General features: G+C 42.9%; 2 protein-coding genes and 1 non-coding gene across 4 annotated transcripts in view; 2 read left to right on the forward strand and 1 right to left on the reverse strand.

The window, feature by feature from the left end:
• The window catches only part of GVQW3 (GVQW motif containing 3), a 28129-nt gene extending 14546 nt beyond the window's left edge, over positions 1-13583 (reverse strand). Inside the window, exons 1-2 of one of the 2 annotated variants that reach the window (XM_044929338.1) lie at positions 12591-13583; positions 6254-6881 (exon numbers count right to left, since the gene is read on the reverse strand). In XM_044929338.1, coding sequence (XP_044785273.1) covers positions 6837-6881; positions 12591-13055 — 510 coding nt within the window. In that variant the 5' untranslated portion in view covers positions 13056-13583 and the 3' untranslated portion in view covers positions 6254-6836. Of the gene's footprint in view, positions 1-6253; positions 6882-12590 lie in introns of those variants that run through there. The other variant, XM_025266382.2, reaches the window with a different exon arrangement.
• On the forward strand, positions 9749-9821 carry TRNAD-GUC. Its single transcript has one exon. It is a non-coding gene; the product is annotated as a tRNA-Asp (tRNA).
• Positions 13584-13893: 310 nt separating the features above from the next.
• THAP12 (THAP domain containing 12) overlaps positions 13894-16504 on the forward strand; it is a 29570-nt gene continuing 26959 nt past the window's right edge. Inside the window, exon 1 of the mRNA XM_006045630.3 lies at positions 13894-14131. Within this exon, the coding sequence (XP_006045692.2) occupies positions 14043-14131 (89 nt within the window). The 5' untranslated portion in view covers positions 13894-14042. The remainder of the gene's footprint in view (positions 14132-16504) is intronic.

Consider the following 16504-nt stretch of genomic DNA (forward strand, 5'->3'; position numbering starts at 1 on the left):
ACACAGAAATCAATCTTAAAGGGCATCCAGTAGCCAAAGCTGGAACCATTTGATCAATAAAATAAAAAAAATAGTATTGAATTATAATACAAAATGTTAAATAAATACACATGAATCCAAACTGATATAAACCAGTCATTGAATAAATAAATATATTGGGGAGAAAATATATTAATAACTATTCCATTTAGAAGAAGTCTGAATAATATATATAGATACTACCCCCCACCATAAGAGGTGGAACTTAATCACTCCCCTCTCCTTGAATGTGGCCTGAACTTAGTGATTTGCTTCTAAAGAACAAAGTATGGAAAGAGAAGAATAGTAACATTACAGTAGGAAAATCTAGCAAAACTGCCTTAACCAAGTGATTAAAATAACATCACCAATGATGAAATGTGGATATAATGTGCCCTCTAATTTGATGTAACAATAAGGATCCTTCACTTCTATGTTATTCTTTCCCCAAATCCACAATCCTAGTCTAATTATGAGGAAAACATCAGACAAATCCAAAGTAAGGATAGTCTATAATATACATGACCAGTATGCCTCAAAATTTTCAAAGTCATTAAAAACAAACAAAAAAAAACCACTGAGAAACTGTAGTGGGTGAGAAGAGAAGACATAACAACTAAATGAAATGTGACATCTTCAGCTGATTCTTGGAACATAAAAAAGACATTAATGGAAAAAGTATTGAAATCTGAATAAAATGTGTTAATTATTTACTATTAATGCACCAATGTTGATATCTTAGTTTTGATAAGTGTATTATGGTAATGTAAGAAAATAACATTAGAAGAAACTGAAACTGGATGAGAGGCATGTGGAATGCTTTGCAAATTTTCTATGACTCTAAAATTATTCCAAAACTAAAAAGCTACTAAAAAAATCAAACAAAACCCAAGCCAGATTTCTAGGGATAGAAACTACAGATGAGAAGTACATTAAATGAAATAAAAATAAATTAGGTATTTCAGAAGAAAGGATTCATAGGCTTGGAGACATAGCAATAAAAATTACACAAAAAGACACAAGAGGGGAAAAAAAGGACAGAAAATATTGAACAGAGCATCATTGAGTTAAGGAACAACTTCAAGTAGACTAATATACATGTAATTGGAGACCCTAAAGGAAGGAGGGGCAAAAAAAATTTTTGAAAGAAATGATAGACATAAATTTTCCAAATTTGATGAAAACTTTAGGGCCACACATTCAAGAATCCCAATAAACCTCAAGCACAAGAAACATGAAGAAAACTACACCAGGGTATATCTTAATAAAATTGCTAAGGTCCATGATAAAGTCTGAAGAGCAGCATGAGTGAAAACAGTACATACAGAGGAAAAAAGGTAAGAATTAACCCAGAAGATAGTGAAGCAAAATCTTTCAAATATGGAAAGAAAGGAACAAAGAATTGTTTACTTACAATTTGAAAATATTTTTCAAAAACAAATGTGAAAATAGGGAAAGAACAGGCTTTTCAACAAATGGTGTAAGGACAACTGGACAGCCACATGTGCAAGTATAAAGGTGGGCATTCATCTCACAGTACAAAACTAAACTCAAAATGGATCAAATGCCTAAATAGAAGCAACACTTGGGAGAAAACATAGGGGTAAATCCTCATAGCTTTGGATTTGGCAATGTTTTCTTAGCATAAGCAACCAAGAAAAAAATAGATCAGCAGCAGCAGACTTCATCAAAATTTAAAAAATATGTGCATCAAAGGACACTATCAAGAAAGTAAACAGACAATCCATGGAAATTCCTTGGTGGTCCACTGGTTAGGACTCTGCTCTACCACTGCAGGGGGGCACTGGTTTGAGCCCTGATTGGGGAACTAAGATCCCACAACCATTCAGCATGGCCAAAAAGATAAAATTAAATTAAGAAATTTTATAAATAAAAAGACAATCCACAAAATGGCAGAAAGTATTTGCAAAGCATATACCTGATCAGGGTTTAGTATCCAGAATATATAAAGAACTCTTACAACTCAACAACAAAAAGATAAATGACCCAAATAAAATGGGCAAAAGACCTGAATTAACATTTCCCCAAAGAAAATATACACAAAAGCCAAAAAATACATGAAAACATGCTCAGTATCATTAGTTATTAGGGACATGGGAATCAAAATCAAAAGACACCACTTCACACTCATTAGCACAGATAGAGTAAGAAATGAAGTGTTAGAGAGAATGTGGACAAATTGAAACCCTTACCTTGTACATTGTTGGTGGTAACATAAAATGGTGTAATTGTTGTGGTAAACTCAGGTGGTTCCTCAATAAGTTAAACATATAATACCATATTACCCAGCAATTCCATTCCTAGGTATATACTCAGGAAAATTAAAAACAAATATTTAAACAAAAACTTGTACATACATATTCATAGCAGCACTATTCATAATAGTCAAAAGGTGGAAACAACCTAAATGTCTATCAGACATTTAAACATCAATAGATAAAGAAGGCAAATGGCACCCCACTCCAGTACTCTTGCCTGGAAAATCCCATGGATGGAGGAGCTTGGTAGGCTACAGTCCATGGGGTCGCTGAGGGTCGGACATGACTGAGCGACTTCACTTTCACTTTTCACTTTCATGCATTGGAGAAGGAAATGGCAACCCACTCCAGTGTTCTTGCCTGGAGAATCCCAGGGATGGGGGAGCCTGGCGGGCTGCTGTCAATGGGGCCGCACAGAGCTGGACACGACTGAAGTGACTTAGCAGTAGCAGCAGCAGATAAAGATGTGGTATATCAAGACGATAGACTATTACTCAGCCCTAAAAAGTAATGGAGTTCTGATGCATGCTACAGCATGGATGAATTAGCAAACATTATGCTAGGTCAAAAGAGCTGACACGAAGACCACATATTGCATGATTCCGTTTATTTGAAATGCCAAGAATAGGCAAATCCATAGAGACATAAAGTTGATTAGTGGTTGCCAGGTGCTGCAGAAGTGGTTAAATGAGGAGTGAATAGTTGAGGGATACAAAATTTGCTTTTGGAATGTTCTGGAACTAGACAGTGGTGATGATTGCACAACACCATGAACGGGCCAAATGCTACTGAAATGCACACTTTGGTTAAAATGGTGAATTTAACCACACACACAAAAACAATTTCCATAAATCTATTCTTTCATTCATCTATCAAACATTTATTGAACAGTTCCAGGCAAGCTTTATTCTGGATGCAAGAAATACAGAGAGTAATCAAATGTGGTTTTGGCTTATAAGTTCATGGGTTGGTAGGGGAGGAAAAACATTCTGCAGACAATTAAGTTCAGGTAAGTGTTATGGTTTCCTTGACATAAGAATGGGCACTGTACATTGTGGGGTCTGCTTTACCAAGAAGTAGGGGGTGGAGGACAGCAATGGTAAGGCTGAAGCTTGAATGCTGAGTAGGAGTTTGCCAGGTGGATGGCAGCAAGGATGGATTCCAAGCAGAGGGTGTGACTTAATCAAGCTGGAAAAGCTGGCATCAAAAAGCCTATAGCTTTCTTTTAAAAGCGAACTCCAAACTAAACAGGATGTGTGCAGCATTGCAGAGAATGGACTTCAGAACAGTGATGTGACGGGTAGGTGACCACCCCTGTCTGGATGCAGTATGTGACACTAAGACATGTTAGGGGAATGACCTGGACTTGACAGGATGTAAGGGTCAAAGGAAGTGTGACTCCAAAATTGGGCTACTTTGTTGGTGGTGGAAATTGCCAGTCCTTAAAGTGGGCCTGCAGGACATTCAATTCTTATGGGACATCAAACTAGAATTTATACTCCTCCCCATCTTATGTAGTCTACTTTTAATTTTTTTTTTGTATTTGAGACCTCCTTCCCTTTTTCTTGGGCTTCTTCAGTTTTCTTGTTTGAAACATATGTTACTATAGAAATGTCATGGTGCAGTATAGTGGCATTTACAAGTGAAGTGTAAAGAATTTTCAGAACATCTAGAAACACAAATCTAGGGTTTAGGAATATAAGCCCTAATGATGTGACAGCGTTCATGCTTTCAGATACCGTCATGAATATAAATACACCCGGAAATTTCAGACAGCAGAGAGGAGATAGTTGAGAATTTTATTAAGATTTATGTGCCCAGATTTAAAAAAATGTGATAAATATTAAAATCACAAAACACACTACTTGGGAAGAACATCTGGAAAAAAAAATGAACGACAGAAGGCCAACATTTACTTGTGAATACACACCTCTGAGAGAAGAAGGCCCAGACATCCCAGGAAAACTTGGAAAAACCTTTTTACCACCTTCTATGCCATAAATATGTTCTCCCCAAATTGCATGTAAATCAGTTATTGATAAACCATATTCATCAAATGCAAGAGTGACCATTATTTTAAAGTTATCTGAAGAATGTACACTTTAGTGAAGGAAATTATTACCAAAGGAGTAATGGAAAAAAAGTCACTGGACTGAGTGAAATTCAGCATCCTTCATTATTATCCTGGCTCTGTCACCAACTAGATGTGTGATTCAAGAAAATTCACTCAATCTCCCTGGGCCGATTTCCTCATCTAATCTGGGTTGTAATACTGAATTTTCACTTTATTAGGTTCTCAAAGCAAGTCACAGGAGTGATGGCCCACAGCCTGACGTCCAGTTTCTCCTGAGAGGTGACATCACAGGACAGAACTGAAGGCCCTTCTACACAAGAGGAGCTGGGGATGTCAATGCCAGGCAGGCAGTTACCACTGCTCTCTGTTTTGCCTCTTTATACTCCCCTTTCTCATCCCCACAATCACCCTAAGTGTGACGATTCCAACTTTTGTTCCCAATTCTTTACAAAAGCTTGTTCTAGAGCTGACTTGTGGGAAAAAGCCTGACAGTGTAAGGTAGGAGCCCATTCTCAGGGGTCTCTCCACATCTGGCCTTTCCCTACCACACAAGGCTGGTACTGCTTGAGGGCAAGGGCTATACCCTCTGTGCCTAGTTCAGATGCAGGCCTAAAGAAGGAACTCAGGGTCTTCCCTGGTGTGCAGTGGATAAGAATCCTCCTGCCAATACAGGGGACACAGGTTCAATCCTTGGTCTGGGAAGATTCCACATGCTGCGGAGCAACTAAACCCATGTGCCACAATTACTGAGCCCATGCTTTAGAGCCTGTGTTCCACAACAAGAGAAGCCACTGCAAATGGTGAAATTCCTGAACCCTAGAGGTGAACTTTTGGCTGCTTTTTTAAACATTTCTGAACTCCCCAAATTTTCTACAAGGGGCAAAAAATATATAGAAACCACAAGTATTAAACCTTCCTTTTCCTGGCTTTTAGTCAATACCCTGGTTTCCCATAAATAATGTAAACTTTGCCTAGTTCTCCAATGTTTGGAACAGGATATAGGTCACACATCTTTTCTTTAAGAGAAACAGCCAGTATAGTTTCCTAGTCCATTCTGCTTAAAAGACACTATGCATTTGTCTTTGTGGACAAATGCCATCTAGCTCCAGGCAAGGGCCCTCGCCAACTGGTTTCAGAAAAGGATATTTATCAACAGTGTGGCATGACCTTGATTAACCTGCCACACGGAAGTGCACAACACTTACTTCTCCCAGAGGTGTGTATTCACAAGTAAATGTAAGAATTCTTTTGTCTTCTTAAACAAAGTAGGTTTTATTAACTGGCAAGAGGTAGAAGGCACTGGGTCAGGCCTTTTGCTGATTACTACCATGCTACAGACTAATTGAGGAGCTGTTAGGAAGACTGAAGAAGCAAAGGAAATTACTCTCTATTGAATAACTTACTACATGCCAGATCTTGTGTTGGGCACCTCACATACATTACTCTAATGTAAGCTTCACATCTAATAATCACTAACATACCATATTTTCACTCATTTATCTTATTTCTTGTCTGTCTCCCCTACTTAAAGGTAAGCTCATAAAGAGGGACTTTTTTTTTTTGTCTTGTTTACTGCTGTCTCAGTGTTTAGAAGAGAGTCAGATACATATATGCAATCAATAAATATTTGCTGAATGAACCAAATGAACACCTCCATGAGGTAGGTTTTATTATTCTCCTTCTGTGGATGAATAACCTGAAGTGCTCCAGTGGTGCAAATGAACTGCCTAAAGTCACATGGCTTGTTAAGGAGCAGGACTAAAACCCCAGTTTCACTCTTGCTCTATCGACCAAGAGACTTAGACCTTGAAGACCTTTTATGCTTACAAAACATGTATTTACCTTGTGTACTCACTTAAAAATTAGAAATTCACCAAGGAGATGTATTTGGCATTTTAATGACAAACATTTTGCTAAAGTAACAACGAAAGACACACTTCCCCAACATTTCTTCTATACATTATTGACATCATTTCTCACTTGAAAATACCATGACATGATTACTCTTCAGATATAAATAAACGCACAGTAATTCTGGACACCATCAAAAAACATTTGCAAGCCTTAGAGTTTGTAAGTTACACCATTAAGATGACTATTAATATGTGTGTGGTATTCTCCGTGCGGCATATCCAATATTCTTGTGCACATCCATGTTGAGTGTCCCAGTATGGGAGGAGGTAGACTTGGCACATGGAAAATCATTCCTGTCCTAAAGAAATTATATGGATGGCTCAAGGATTCTTCAGAGAATCAGCTGTAATAAAATCTCTCAAGAATATTCATTTTGTATGAGAGAATGCAAGAATGAGGTTAATTTTACCCAGGAGAGTACTTCAAATCCTTTCCATTTGTCAGAACATACTGGGTCCGTATGTGTTCCTTACCTCCCTAGGACCACGTAACAGGAACATGCCATGCATGGTGTCTTCTCATGCCAGCTGGGATTTCGGTAGGGATTCTGGTCACCTTCTCCTTTCGGAAAGGCCCTTTTCACTCCTGTTCCATGCCTGCTACCAACACAATAGTATCAAACAGTCTCTATGTGGACCCAGCCAGTTAACAGTTCCTGGGCCAAACTCATGGTTTGGCCCGACTCTCCGTTGCCAACTTTTGGTGCTATTGTTTTATTCTGATAATAAAAGTAATAATATTTTAGAAAAATACTTTTGGATTTATGCATGTAATTTTGTGTATCACTTTTCACTTAACATTCTAAGCATTTTGCCATGCTGTTTTCACTCAAATATTAATTACAATGACTGCATAATAGTCTACTGTATAGTCATACTGTAATTTACTTAACCAGCCTTCTACTGTTGGACTTCTGGATTGTTAAAGCATAAATTTTGCCCACATTTTAGACTATTTCTTTAGGACAGATTCCCAGAAGTGGAACTAGAGGATCAGAAGATATAAACATTTTTAAAGTTCCTAATAGATACTGCCAAATTGCTTTTCAGAAAGCTGTTGCCAATTTACACTTCCAACATTGCCAGCGTGTTTTTCTATCAATAGAAATTGGTCTAAAGGATAATAAAATATAATACATTCCTTAAATTATTAATGCAGCTGGAGAGGCATCATGACCACAGCAGAGTGGTCTGTGGCAAAGGTCATATCTTTCTCCAGGTATGCAATTGAAAAAGAGTTAGTATGAGCACGTGGAACAGAAGTTTTGCAAGAGTGAAGAGTAATATAATTAGATTTCAGACCATCAAATCTAAAGCTTGTGTCTGCTTTGTCCATTCCTGTACCCCAGGACACAGGACAGTGCCTGGCACATAGAGCCACTCAATAAAAATTTGCTAAATTAACACAGAATCTTCTTTCAGATGCAGTTTTTCAGTAGCTGTAGTATTTAGCCACTCCTGGATTCAAAGGAAACATGACTGGTTGGATTAAACACCCTTGCAAATGTCTGTTCAATCCTGAGATTCTATTTCAACTTTGGAAAATCAGTTTAAATGGTGACACAATATGGCTCTCTTTGGGAGAAAAACAAGTAAACACATCTGAAAGAACACAGCTTAGTATCAGTTGCAAGTATATATATATATATATATATAGTTTTTTTACAAGCATGCAAAAAATGTAATTCAATGAGTTTTGTCACCTCCTGATAACAAACTTATTCAAATGCCATCCATGGTCAAGGCAGTTTTGGAATTATCTTCAGTTCATTCTGTTATCACTGGTTGTAACTTGGCACCATTTTCAGTATTGCCATTTCTTTTTTTGTTGAGATATTACAAGGGCAAAATATAGGTAGTAGTTTGTATATTGTAATTTTTAGTAAAGGATGGCATAAAATTTATTTTGTGAATCAGAATATGGTCAAGGTAAAACAGTCAATCATTCAGCTCAGGTTCACTCTCCTGGCACCATAAAGATTCCCTTCAATATTCCACCATATCTATAGTAGTAAATTGCCAGATACTGCCAGATCAACTTAACATTAACAATGTTATTGATGGAAAAGGATCAATCCTTATTAGGACACAGCCATGCTCATCTGTTTCCATATTAGCTATGTCTGGTTTTGCATTAAAATGTTAAGAAAGTTACTCATACAACTTAGGACATTTCCTTTACAGAAGTTTGTTGATATCTTCATTAAATCCAAGTGTGTCCTTAGAGATATTAAAGTTTCTCCCTACAGAATTTTTGTTCCTGGATATTAATACTGGGAGAGGGGTGATGCAACTGGGACAGATTTTTAAGAACCTGACAAAGCAGGATGACAGAAGATAAATACATGAGTGTTGCCTCATATAGGATGCAAAAGCCTGATAAAATCTGAGAGGTCTAATCCAACTAAGGAGCAGTTGGAGAATGCAGGGTTACATATACAATCCCAGCAGCAAAAAAGACTCTTAAAGTGAGCCACGTAGGACACTAGTAACCGATTCCAATGAGCCCAGTGGGACTTGCTGGCAATGATATCTGCAGATAGCAGGCTGGCTGATCAGTACATGTGATATAGTGACAGACAGTTCCCAATAGTACCCCATTCCTATATTAGACATCTTCAAGTCATTCAGCATCCAGATTTACTTAGGCATCTCCAAAGGCAAGTCTGAATGCTAAGAAACGGATCTGAAAGGAAGATTCTGGAAAGCAGGTCCCAGGTACACATTCTTCCCAAACAATGACATTTCAATGAGAATTCAGAGCCAGGAGCAGAATTCAGAAGACTGCAGAACTTACTCATGTTTTTCTAAATCAAAGATTGGTGAATATTTTATTCTTTCTGTCCTAGTACCAGTGGGACAGGTGGAAGGAAGGTGGGATAATGGGAGAAGAAAGAACTGGATAAACTCAATGATGGGATGATCTGCCCTGGAAAGTGTTTGTTCCTTCCAGACTTGCAGCCATGGTATATAACATATATACATATAACATATATAACATTCCATGTGGATTTTGAACCATAATAGGGATGGGGAAGATCAGCCTGAAAGCCAAAGAGATTCCCTGATTGTGTATTGAGCTTGAGAATTATACTCAAGGTTTGCAGATGGCCAGCTCTCTTCCTGACAACCTATAGAGAGCCAGGCTTCATCTCTTATGGTTAAATGGAGCTTCTCCTGACCAGGAAAATACAGTTGCTGGGAGAATGGATTTGCATATTATACCTCTGAAATCCTTTTACAATTCCTGAGTACCAGAGGTAACTAAATTGCCTTGAGAAACTAGTAATATTGATTGCCTCTGGGGAATGGAACCCCTGGTGGCTAAGGGTGACAGGTGGCTAGAAACAAACAAAAAAGATTGCATTTTCCCATGTTCCCCCACCCCTCTTCTTGAGGATAGGAAGGCAATCTGGGGCCAGGGATGGACTAATTTCTTTACTTAAGACTATAGGGCCAGGAATTCCCTGGTGGTCCAGTGGTTAGGACTCTGTACTGTCATTGCCAAGGGCCCAGGTTCAAATCCTAGCTGGGGAACTAAGATCCCACAAGCCACATGGCATGGCCAAAAACAAACTAACAACAAAAAAAGAAAGACGATAGGGCTGAACTAGGGAGCCAAAGAGGGATCTAAAAATTAGAAGAGAGAAGAGCTGCAGCTGAGTGGAAAATCAAGACCAAAAGGGGAATTCAAGGTCAACATATCAAAGAAGCCAAAAGCAGCTACTGGAGGTGTGGTCCAGAACTTGAAAACAAAGCCCAGGGAAGCAGAGAAGCATGAGTAGACTAGATAATGAACTGAGCAATATTTGAGAAAAGTCAAGGCCAAGGGCCTGGGGCTTGATGATGGGTGGATCCCTGAGATTATAAAATCAAAAGCTCAAGGGGCCTAGGCAGCAAGGTGCAGGCCAGGCAAAATTCTTGTCAGAAACAAAACAGGTTTGACGGGTGGACACAAAAGGGGTACATGAGAACTCTCTTGTCTGGGGATAATCCTTAGAGGTTATGCTCTAAAATGGGGTGTAGAGATCCTGAGAAGCTGTACGTGAATGATTTGGTCTGCATGAGTATCTTTATCTCCCTCCAAACTTGAGGCTTTCTAGAGTGTATTATGATCTTACTGACTATTTTCTAAGAGACCTTGCAAAAGGGTAATGGGTTCAGGTGATATAGTACAACCTGACTACTGCCTAGGACATGATCTAAGGTAAGGTAGGTAATAAATAAGTCTTTCTCATTACAGCTACTTAGAACAATTTGAACTCACCCTCCTGATTACCTGCTTCTGGTTGCCAGCTGTGGGGTTTTCTTCCTAGAAGTGCAGTGTCCTTGTTGGAAAGGCCTTATGGGGAGCCCAGGGCTTTATCTGATGTAGGAAGATATAATGATCCTGAGATGAAATGCCTAGAAGCTGCTCTGCAGGCAGGAGTCTGTGAGCTGTTGCTTAGAGTTTTCCTGAAAAATATCTGTTATTTGCGAGATAAGGTCTAGTTTTCAGGGTGCCTCAAAACTGACAGGTATTAGTTGGAAACTTGTAATTTTTTGAAGGTAAGAGTGCAAGAACTAAAAACAACTGTGTTGAATAAATGTTGTGCCTCTACCATCAACCAGTATTGTTTACTAACTTACCAGTTAAAAAGTAGGAGCTACTATATGTAAAAATCCTTGGGTTAAAACACAGACATTGGCCAATTCTGTGAAATGCTGTTACTAACCATCCCCACCACTACCCCCCCCCTCCCCCCCCCCCCCCCCCCCCCCCACTCCTCCTCCAGGCATTCTGAGATGTTTCCAGTCTATGTGGTATTTCTTGGAACCCATTTGGGAAAAGTTCTACTCCATAAATCCTGGCAGACAGCCAGGAAGAGATAAAGGAGTCTAAACTAGTAAAGACTGCTTCTTTTTGAAGGTTTGATAAGAAAATTAGATAATCAAATAAGTGGGCTATTACAAACTTGCCTACAGACTCAGGGGGAAGCAATTTATAAACTATTAGAACAGAGTTTGGGGCAGAGGGAGAGGAAGCAAATTATCTCAAATTGTTCATCTTCTGCACAGCACTATTATCTTCCTCTTTAGACTTTGCTATTTCAGCCAACAGTGCCCTCATTTTCCTACAGACAAGAGGTTTGAAGCCTCATCCTGTTCTACCTGCCTGGAAATGTGCCTAATTTCCTAAGGATCCAGTCCAGGAACCATCTCATGCATGAAGTCCATCCAACCCTTGGTGATCTTATTTCATAACCTTACACTGTCAATGCTCAGCAGTGTTCTAAACACTGAAGGTGTTCAAAAAAATACCTGACAATGTTGGTATTAGTTACTAAAAACAGCTGATATGTGCGAATCAGCACAGAGGCAAAAGACTGCCTGAATTCAAGGTCTAGAGTGTTAGCTTTTCTTACTCTATACACATCACAGCCTGGGCCTGAATCCTCTGGTTTATATTATATTTTTAAGGACCAGATCCTCCTTCTCCATGAGACAGGATACACCCAAATGAAGTGGGTGGAGGGGAGTCCAAAGCACAAGATTAGAATGAAACAAACCCAGCTCTTCTGTGAGGGGTAGGTCTGTGAGAAGGTCAGAATGCGAGGCTAACCCCTGAGTTCTGAGGGGCTCCCTCTGAGTCATTTGGTCTGGACGGGCCCTTAGCATTGCTCGGTATGTCAGCATGCCACTGCCTTCTGTACCATACCTCAGGCCCTGACTGTGAAGCAAGTCAGAACTGTAGGCCTTCTTTCAGGGTCCTCCCAGCAGAGTACGCCTCCCTGGGCACACAGAGAGAGAGACTCCAAGAGGTCATGCTCCCACCTTGCATTCGTATGATCCCGAGGCAGAATACCGAGAACAAAGGAAGAGGACAGCCACATCAAGCTAAGGTCTGCTCAGTGAAGAAAAAACTTGTTAAGGGGAAAAAATCAAGCACAAGCAAGTACCAGAAGTCAATAGCCAAAAGTTCTTCAAAGTTGTGGAAAACAGCAAGGAAGCTGGCCCAAGAGTTCAGTAAAGAGTAACTAGCAGAGATATGACATACAGAGAGGAGCAGTAAAGAAGCTGAAAATAAATGAGCAGCAAATGAAGGTGACCAACTGCTAGGCAGCTTTCCAGTATGGGTTCAGCCACCCCACATTCCTTTCACCACGGTGTGAACCAACCCTGAGCTGTCCTGCTGGGAAGGCTGGTTGAAGAGGAAGTCTGCAGCAGCTGGCTGGCAGGGGAACGGATTTTGGGATGGGATACAGGCAGAGGCATTTCCTCATCAGCTTCTCACTGGAGATGACTGCATGCTTCAGAGCTCCTTACCTTTTCCCTCACACATGAGCTGTTTTTCCTAGTTTCCTTTGAAAGATGAGAGCAAAAGTCAAGTTTTCGAGGTTTAGGTTCATCCTTCAAAATACCCGATATAACTTTTGCAGATACTTTCCTCATATTCAAGTTTTCTTTCAGAATGAGCCTAACAGTTTCTTTATCTAAATTTAACTCTTCGGCCATCATCCTCACGGTTAACTGCCTATTCGAACAGACCAAGTCCTTGACTTTCTTAATATTTTCATCCGTCCGGTGGGTGACAGGACGACCACTTCTGGCATCATCTCGAATGTCTTCGCGTCCTTCTTTAAACCTTTTGTGCCAGTCGAAAACTCTGGCCCTTGACATGACTTCATCCCCGTAAGCTTCTTTTAAAAGATGGTGAGTCTCACTTGCAGATTTGTTCAGTTTCACGCAAAATTTGATACTAATTCTTTGTTCTAGGTATCGGTCACTCATTTTGGGGTTTAAGCAACACAAGAAGGTTAAAACGCCACAACTGTGAAGGAAAGACAGAGGGACCAATCTCTATAGGGGTGCAGGTGGAATCATGTCGCTATTGCTCTTCTGGAAGCCTCATGAGGTAAGAGTAATTGCCTTTCTGAATTTTAGCCCCTGGGGCTTCCAATCTAGAAGTTAACGGGGCCACAGTGTAGCTGCAAAGCTGGGGAAAATGAAATCTCCTACAACCCACGTCTGCGTCCAACTCGGGCACGAAGATCTGATGGGGGTGTGCAAATCAAGTCACCAAGATCGTCCCGTTGCCCGCGGCTCTGAAGAGTCTAAGGCAATTTCTGCAGTAGAAGCCTACGTGGTGGCAATTTAAAGAAGCAAGAAACGACGCATCGGTGTTGTAACGTGCAGGCTCGCTCCAGATCTGCGGAAATCCGTGCACGCCAAACCTACCGGAGCTGCAGAGGGCTTGGAGCCTCTGGAGTCCCTGGAGACACGCCCGCATGCGCCATTCCCTCCCTTCGCGGGTAGGCCGCGCGCAGGCGCACTGCGACAGCCTGCGCCAGGCCCCGCCTCTGCCTCGCCACACCCGAGCGGGCGCGCTTCCTTGCGCGTACCCGCCCGCGGAGAAGTCGGCGGAAAGGAGGGGGCGGGGAAGGAAGGCTGAGGGAAGAGAGGGCACCCCCGGGCGCCAGGGTGCATTGTGGGAAGGAGGCGGCAGCGTCCCGGGCGGGCGGGAGGTGCACCAGCGGCGGCGGCGGCGGTAAATCCTCCCGGCCGCTCACAGCACTGTGGAGCCGCGTCCCCAGCCCGGCCTCGGACCGCGGCGCCCCTCCTGCCCCTCGCGGCTTCTCGCCCGCCCCTCCCCCCCAGCGAACCGGCTCTCACGGGCCGGCCGGCCGGCCTGGCTCCCCTCCCCGGCCCCGACGGGCGGGCGGGCTGCCCTGAGGAGGCGGGGAGGGGAGGGCTGGGTCGGCCGGCTGGCAGACAACGATGCCGAACTTCTGCGCGGCCCCCAACTGCACGCGGAAGAGCACGCAGTCGGACCTGGCCTTCTTCAGGTTCCCGCGGGATCCGGCCAGGTGAGAGGCGGGCGCGGAGCTGGCAGCCCGGGCCCTCCTCCGCGGTTCGTGCTGCCAACCGTTGGCCCTGGGCAGACTCCGGGGCAAGAGGGGCGTGTGGGGGGCATAATTGTTGACCCCAACCCGGCTCCGAGGTGGGGAGCGGGCCTCGAGCGGTGGGCGGGCGGGCGCTCGGGGGCCTCGGAGCACGTGCGTCCGCGGGGGCTCTGTGTGTTGGGCACCACCCGAAATAAGAGGCAACTGGGCGGCGCGAGTGGGTAAGGTGGGTTCTCGCCTCTCTGGGCTTTAGTTAGCCTAGCTGTCAAAAGAGGGACCTAGAATCTATGGTTGTGTCTCCGGGGCCCTTCTACCCCCGGGACAATGTTTCTTTTTGGAGTCTGACCACCTTTGATCTCCAGTCACAATTACTCCCTCCTTCGGACTTGTTCATGGTTCAAATTCTGTTTCTGACCGTTACTCGTTATCTCACTTGGTTAATGTGGGGATAACGGGCGTGGGAGAGGACGGGGTACGCGAGAGGGCTTGGTAGTAGTTATTGAAACGTCATCCTTGACGTAACACACCTGCTCTCACTTATATTTAGAGAGTGATAGAGTAGGGACTGTATTTGAAAGTCTGAGGATTTTTCCTTGGCATGTCTTGTTGATTCATTCATTTCAGGTCAGTATTTACTGTGTGTGTCAGGGCACTAACGTTGGAGGTCCCGGAAATGCAGAGTTTATGAGACAGCGTTCCTGCCTACAGAAAGCTTACAATCCATTTAAGGAGGCAGATATACAATATATATAAGTAGGCGATTATAATATAGTGTGCTGTTCTACAAATATTTATAGAAGGCCTACTGTGTACTGGACATTGTTCTGAGCACTGGGAAAGAATAGATGAATAAAACGAAGACTCTGTTCTCATGGTGTTTACGTTCTGCTGCTGCTGCTGCTGCTAAGTCGCCTCAGTCGTGTCCAACTCTGTGCAACCCCATAGACGGCAGCCCGCCAGGATCCCCCGTCCCTGGGATTCTCCAGGCAAGAACACTGGAGTGGGTTGCCATTTCCTTCTCCAGTGCGTGAAAGTGAAAAGTGAAAGTGAAGTCGCTCAGCCGTGTCCGACTCTGCGCGACCCCATAGAGGGCAGCCCACCAGGCTCCCCCGTCCTAGTGGGGGAAAATAAGTAGATACACGTGTATCAGATGGGATGGATCAGTTCAGTTCAGTCGCTCAGTCGTGTCCGACTCTTTGCAACCCCATGAACCGCAGCACGCCCGGCCTCCCTGTCCATAACCAACTCCCAGAGTCCACCCAAACCCATGTCCATTGAGTCGGTGATGCCATCCAACCATCTCATCCTCCGTCGTCCCCTTCTCCTCATTCCCTCAATCTTTCCCAGCATCAGGGTCTTTTCAAATGAGTCAGCTCTTCGCATCAGGTGGCCAAAGTATTGGAGTTTCAGCTTCAACATCAGTCCTTCCAATGAACACCCAGGACTGATTTCATTTAGGATGGACTGGTTGGATCTCCTTGCAGTCCAAGGGACTCTCAAGAGTCTTCTCCAACACCACAGTTCAAAAGCATCAATTCTTTGGCACTCAGCTTTCTTTATAGTCCAACTCTCACATCCATACATGACCACTGGAAAAACCATAGCCTTGACTAGACTGACCTTTGTTACAAAGTAATGTCTCTGCTTTTTAATATACTGTCTAGGTTGGTCATAATATTATGGAGAGAAAGCAAAGGTTTGACGGGAGGGGGCTGGGAGGGCAGGGGAATAGGAGTAGTAGGGAAGGCACCGGAGAAGGCAATGGCACCCCACTCCAGTACTCTTGGCTGGAGAATCCCATGGACGGTGGAGCCTGGTGGGCTGCAGACCATGGGGTCGCTGAGTCTGGCACGACTGAGCAACTTCACTTTCACTTTTCACTTTCATGCATTGGAGAAGGAAATGGCAACCTGCTCCAGTGTTCTTGCCTGGAGAATCCCAGGGACAGGGGAGCCTGGTGGGCTGCCGTCTATGAGGTTGCACAGAGTTGGACATGACTGAAGCGACTTAGCAGCAGCAGCAGCAGCAGCAGGGGAGGCACAGTTGCTGTTTTAAATAGGATTATCAGAGAAGGCCTCACTAAGAGAGTCTATTTGAGCAAAGACCCTAAGTAGGTAAGGGAGTCGGCCATGGAAATATCCAGGGGAAGTACATTTCAGTCTGTAGAAAGAGTAAATGTAAAGGCAGGGCATGCTTGTTAGAGGTACAAGCAGGAGTCCTCAAGCTGATTTATGTAAGGTCAGTCACTCGGTCGCGTCTGACTCTTTTTTCCACCTTATGTATTGTAGCCCACCAGGCTCCTCTGTCCATGGAATTCTCCAGGCAAGAGTACTGGCG

Source organism: Bubalus bubalis, chromosome 16 (genome assembly GCF_019923935.1).
Source record: "Bubalus bubalis isolate 160015118507 breed Murrah chromosome 16, NDDB_SH_1, whole genome shotgun sequence".
In the NCBI taxonomy this organism is placed as follows: Eukaryota; Metazoa; Chordata; class Mammalia; order Artiodactyla; family Bovidae; genus Bubalus; species Bubalus bubalis.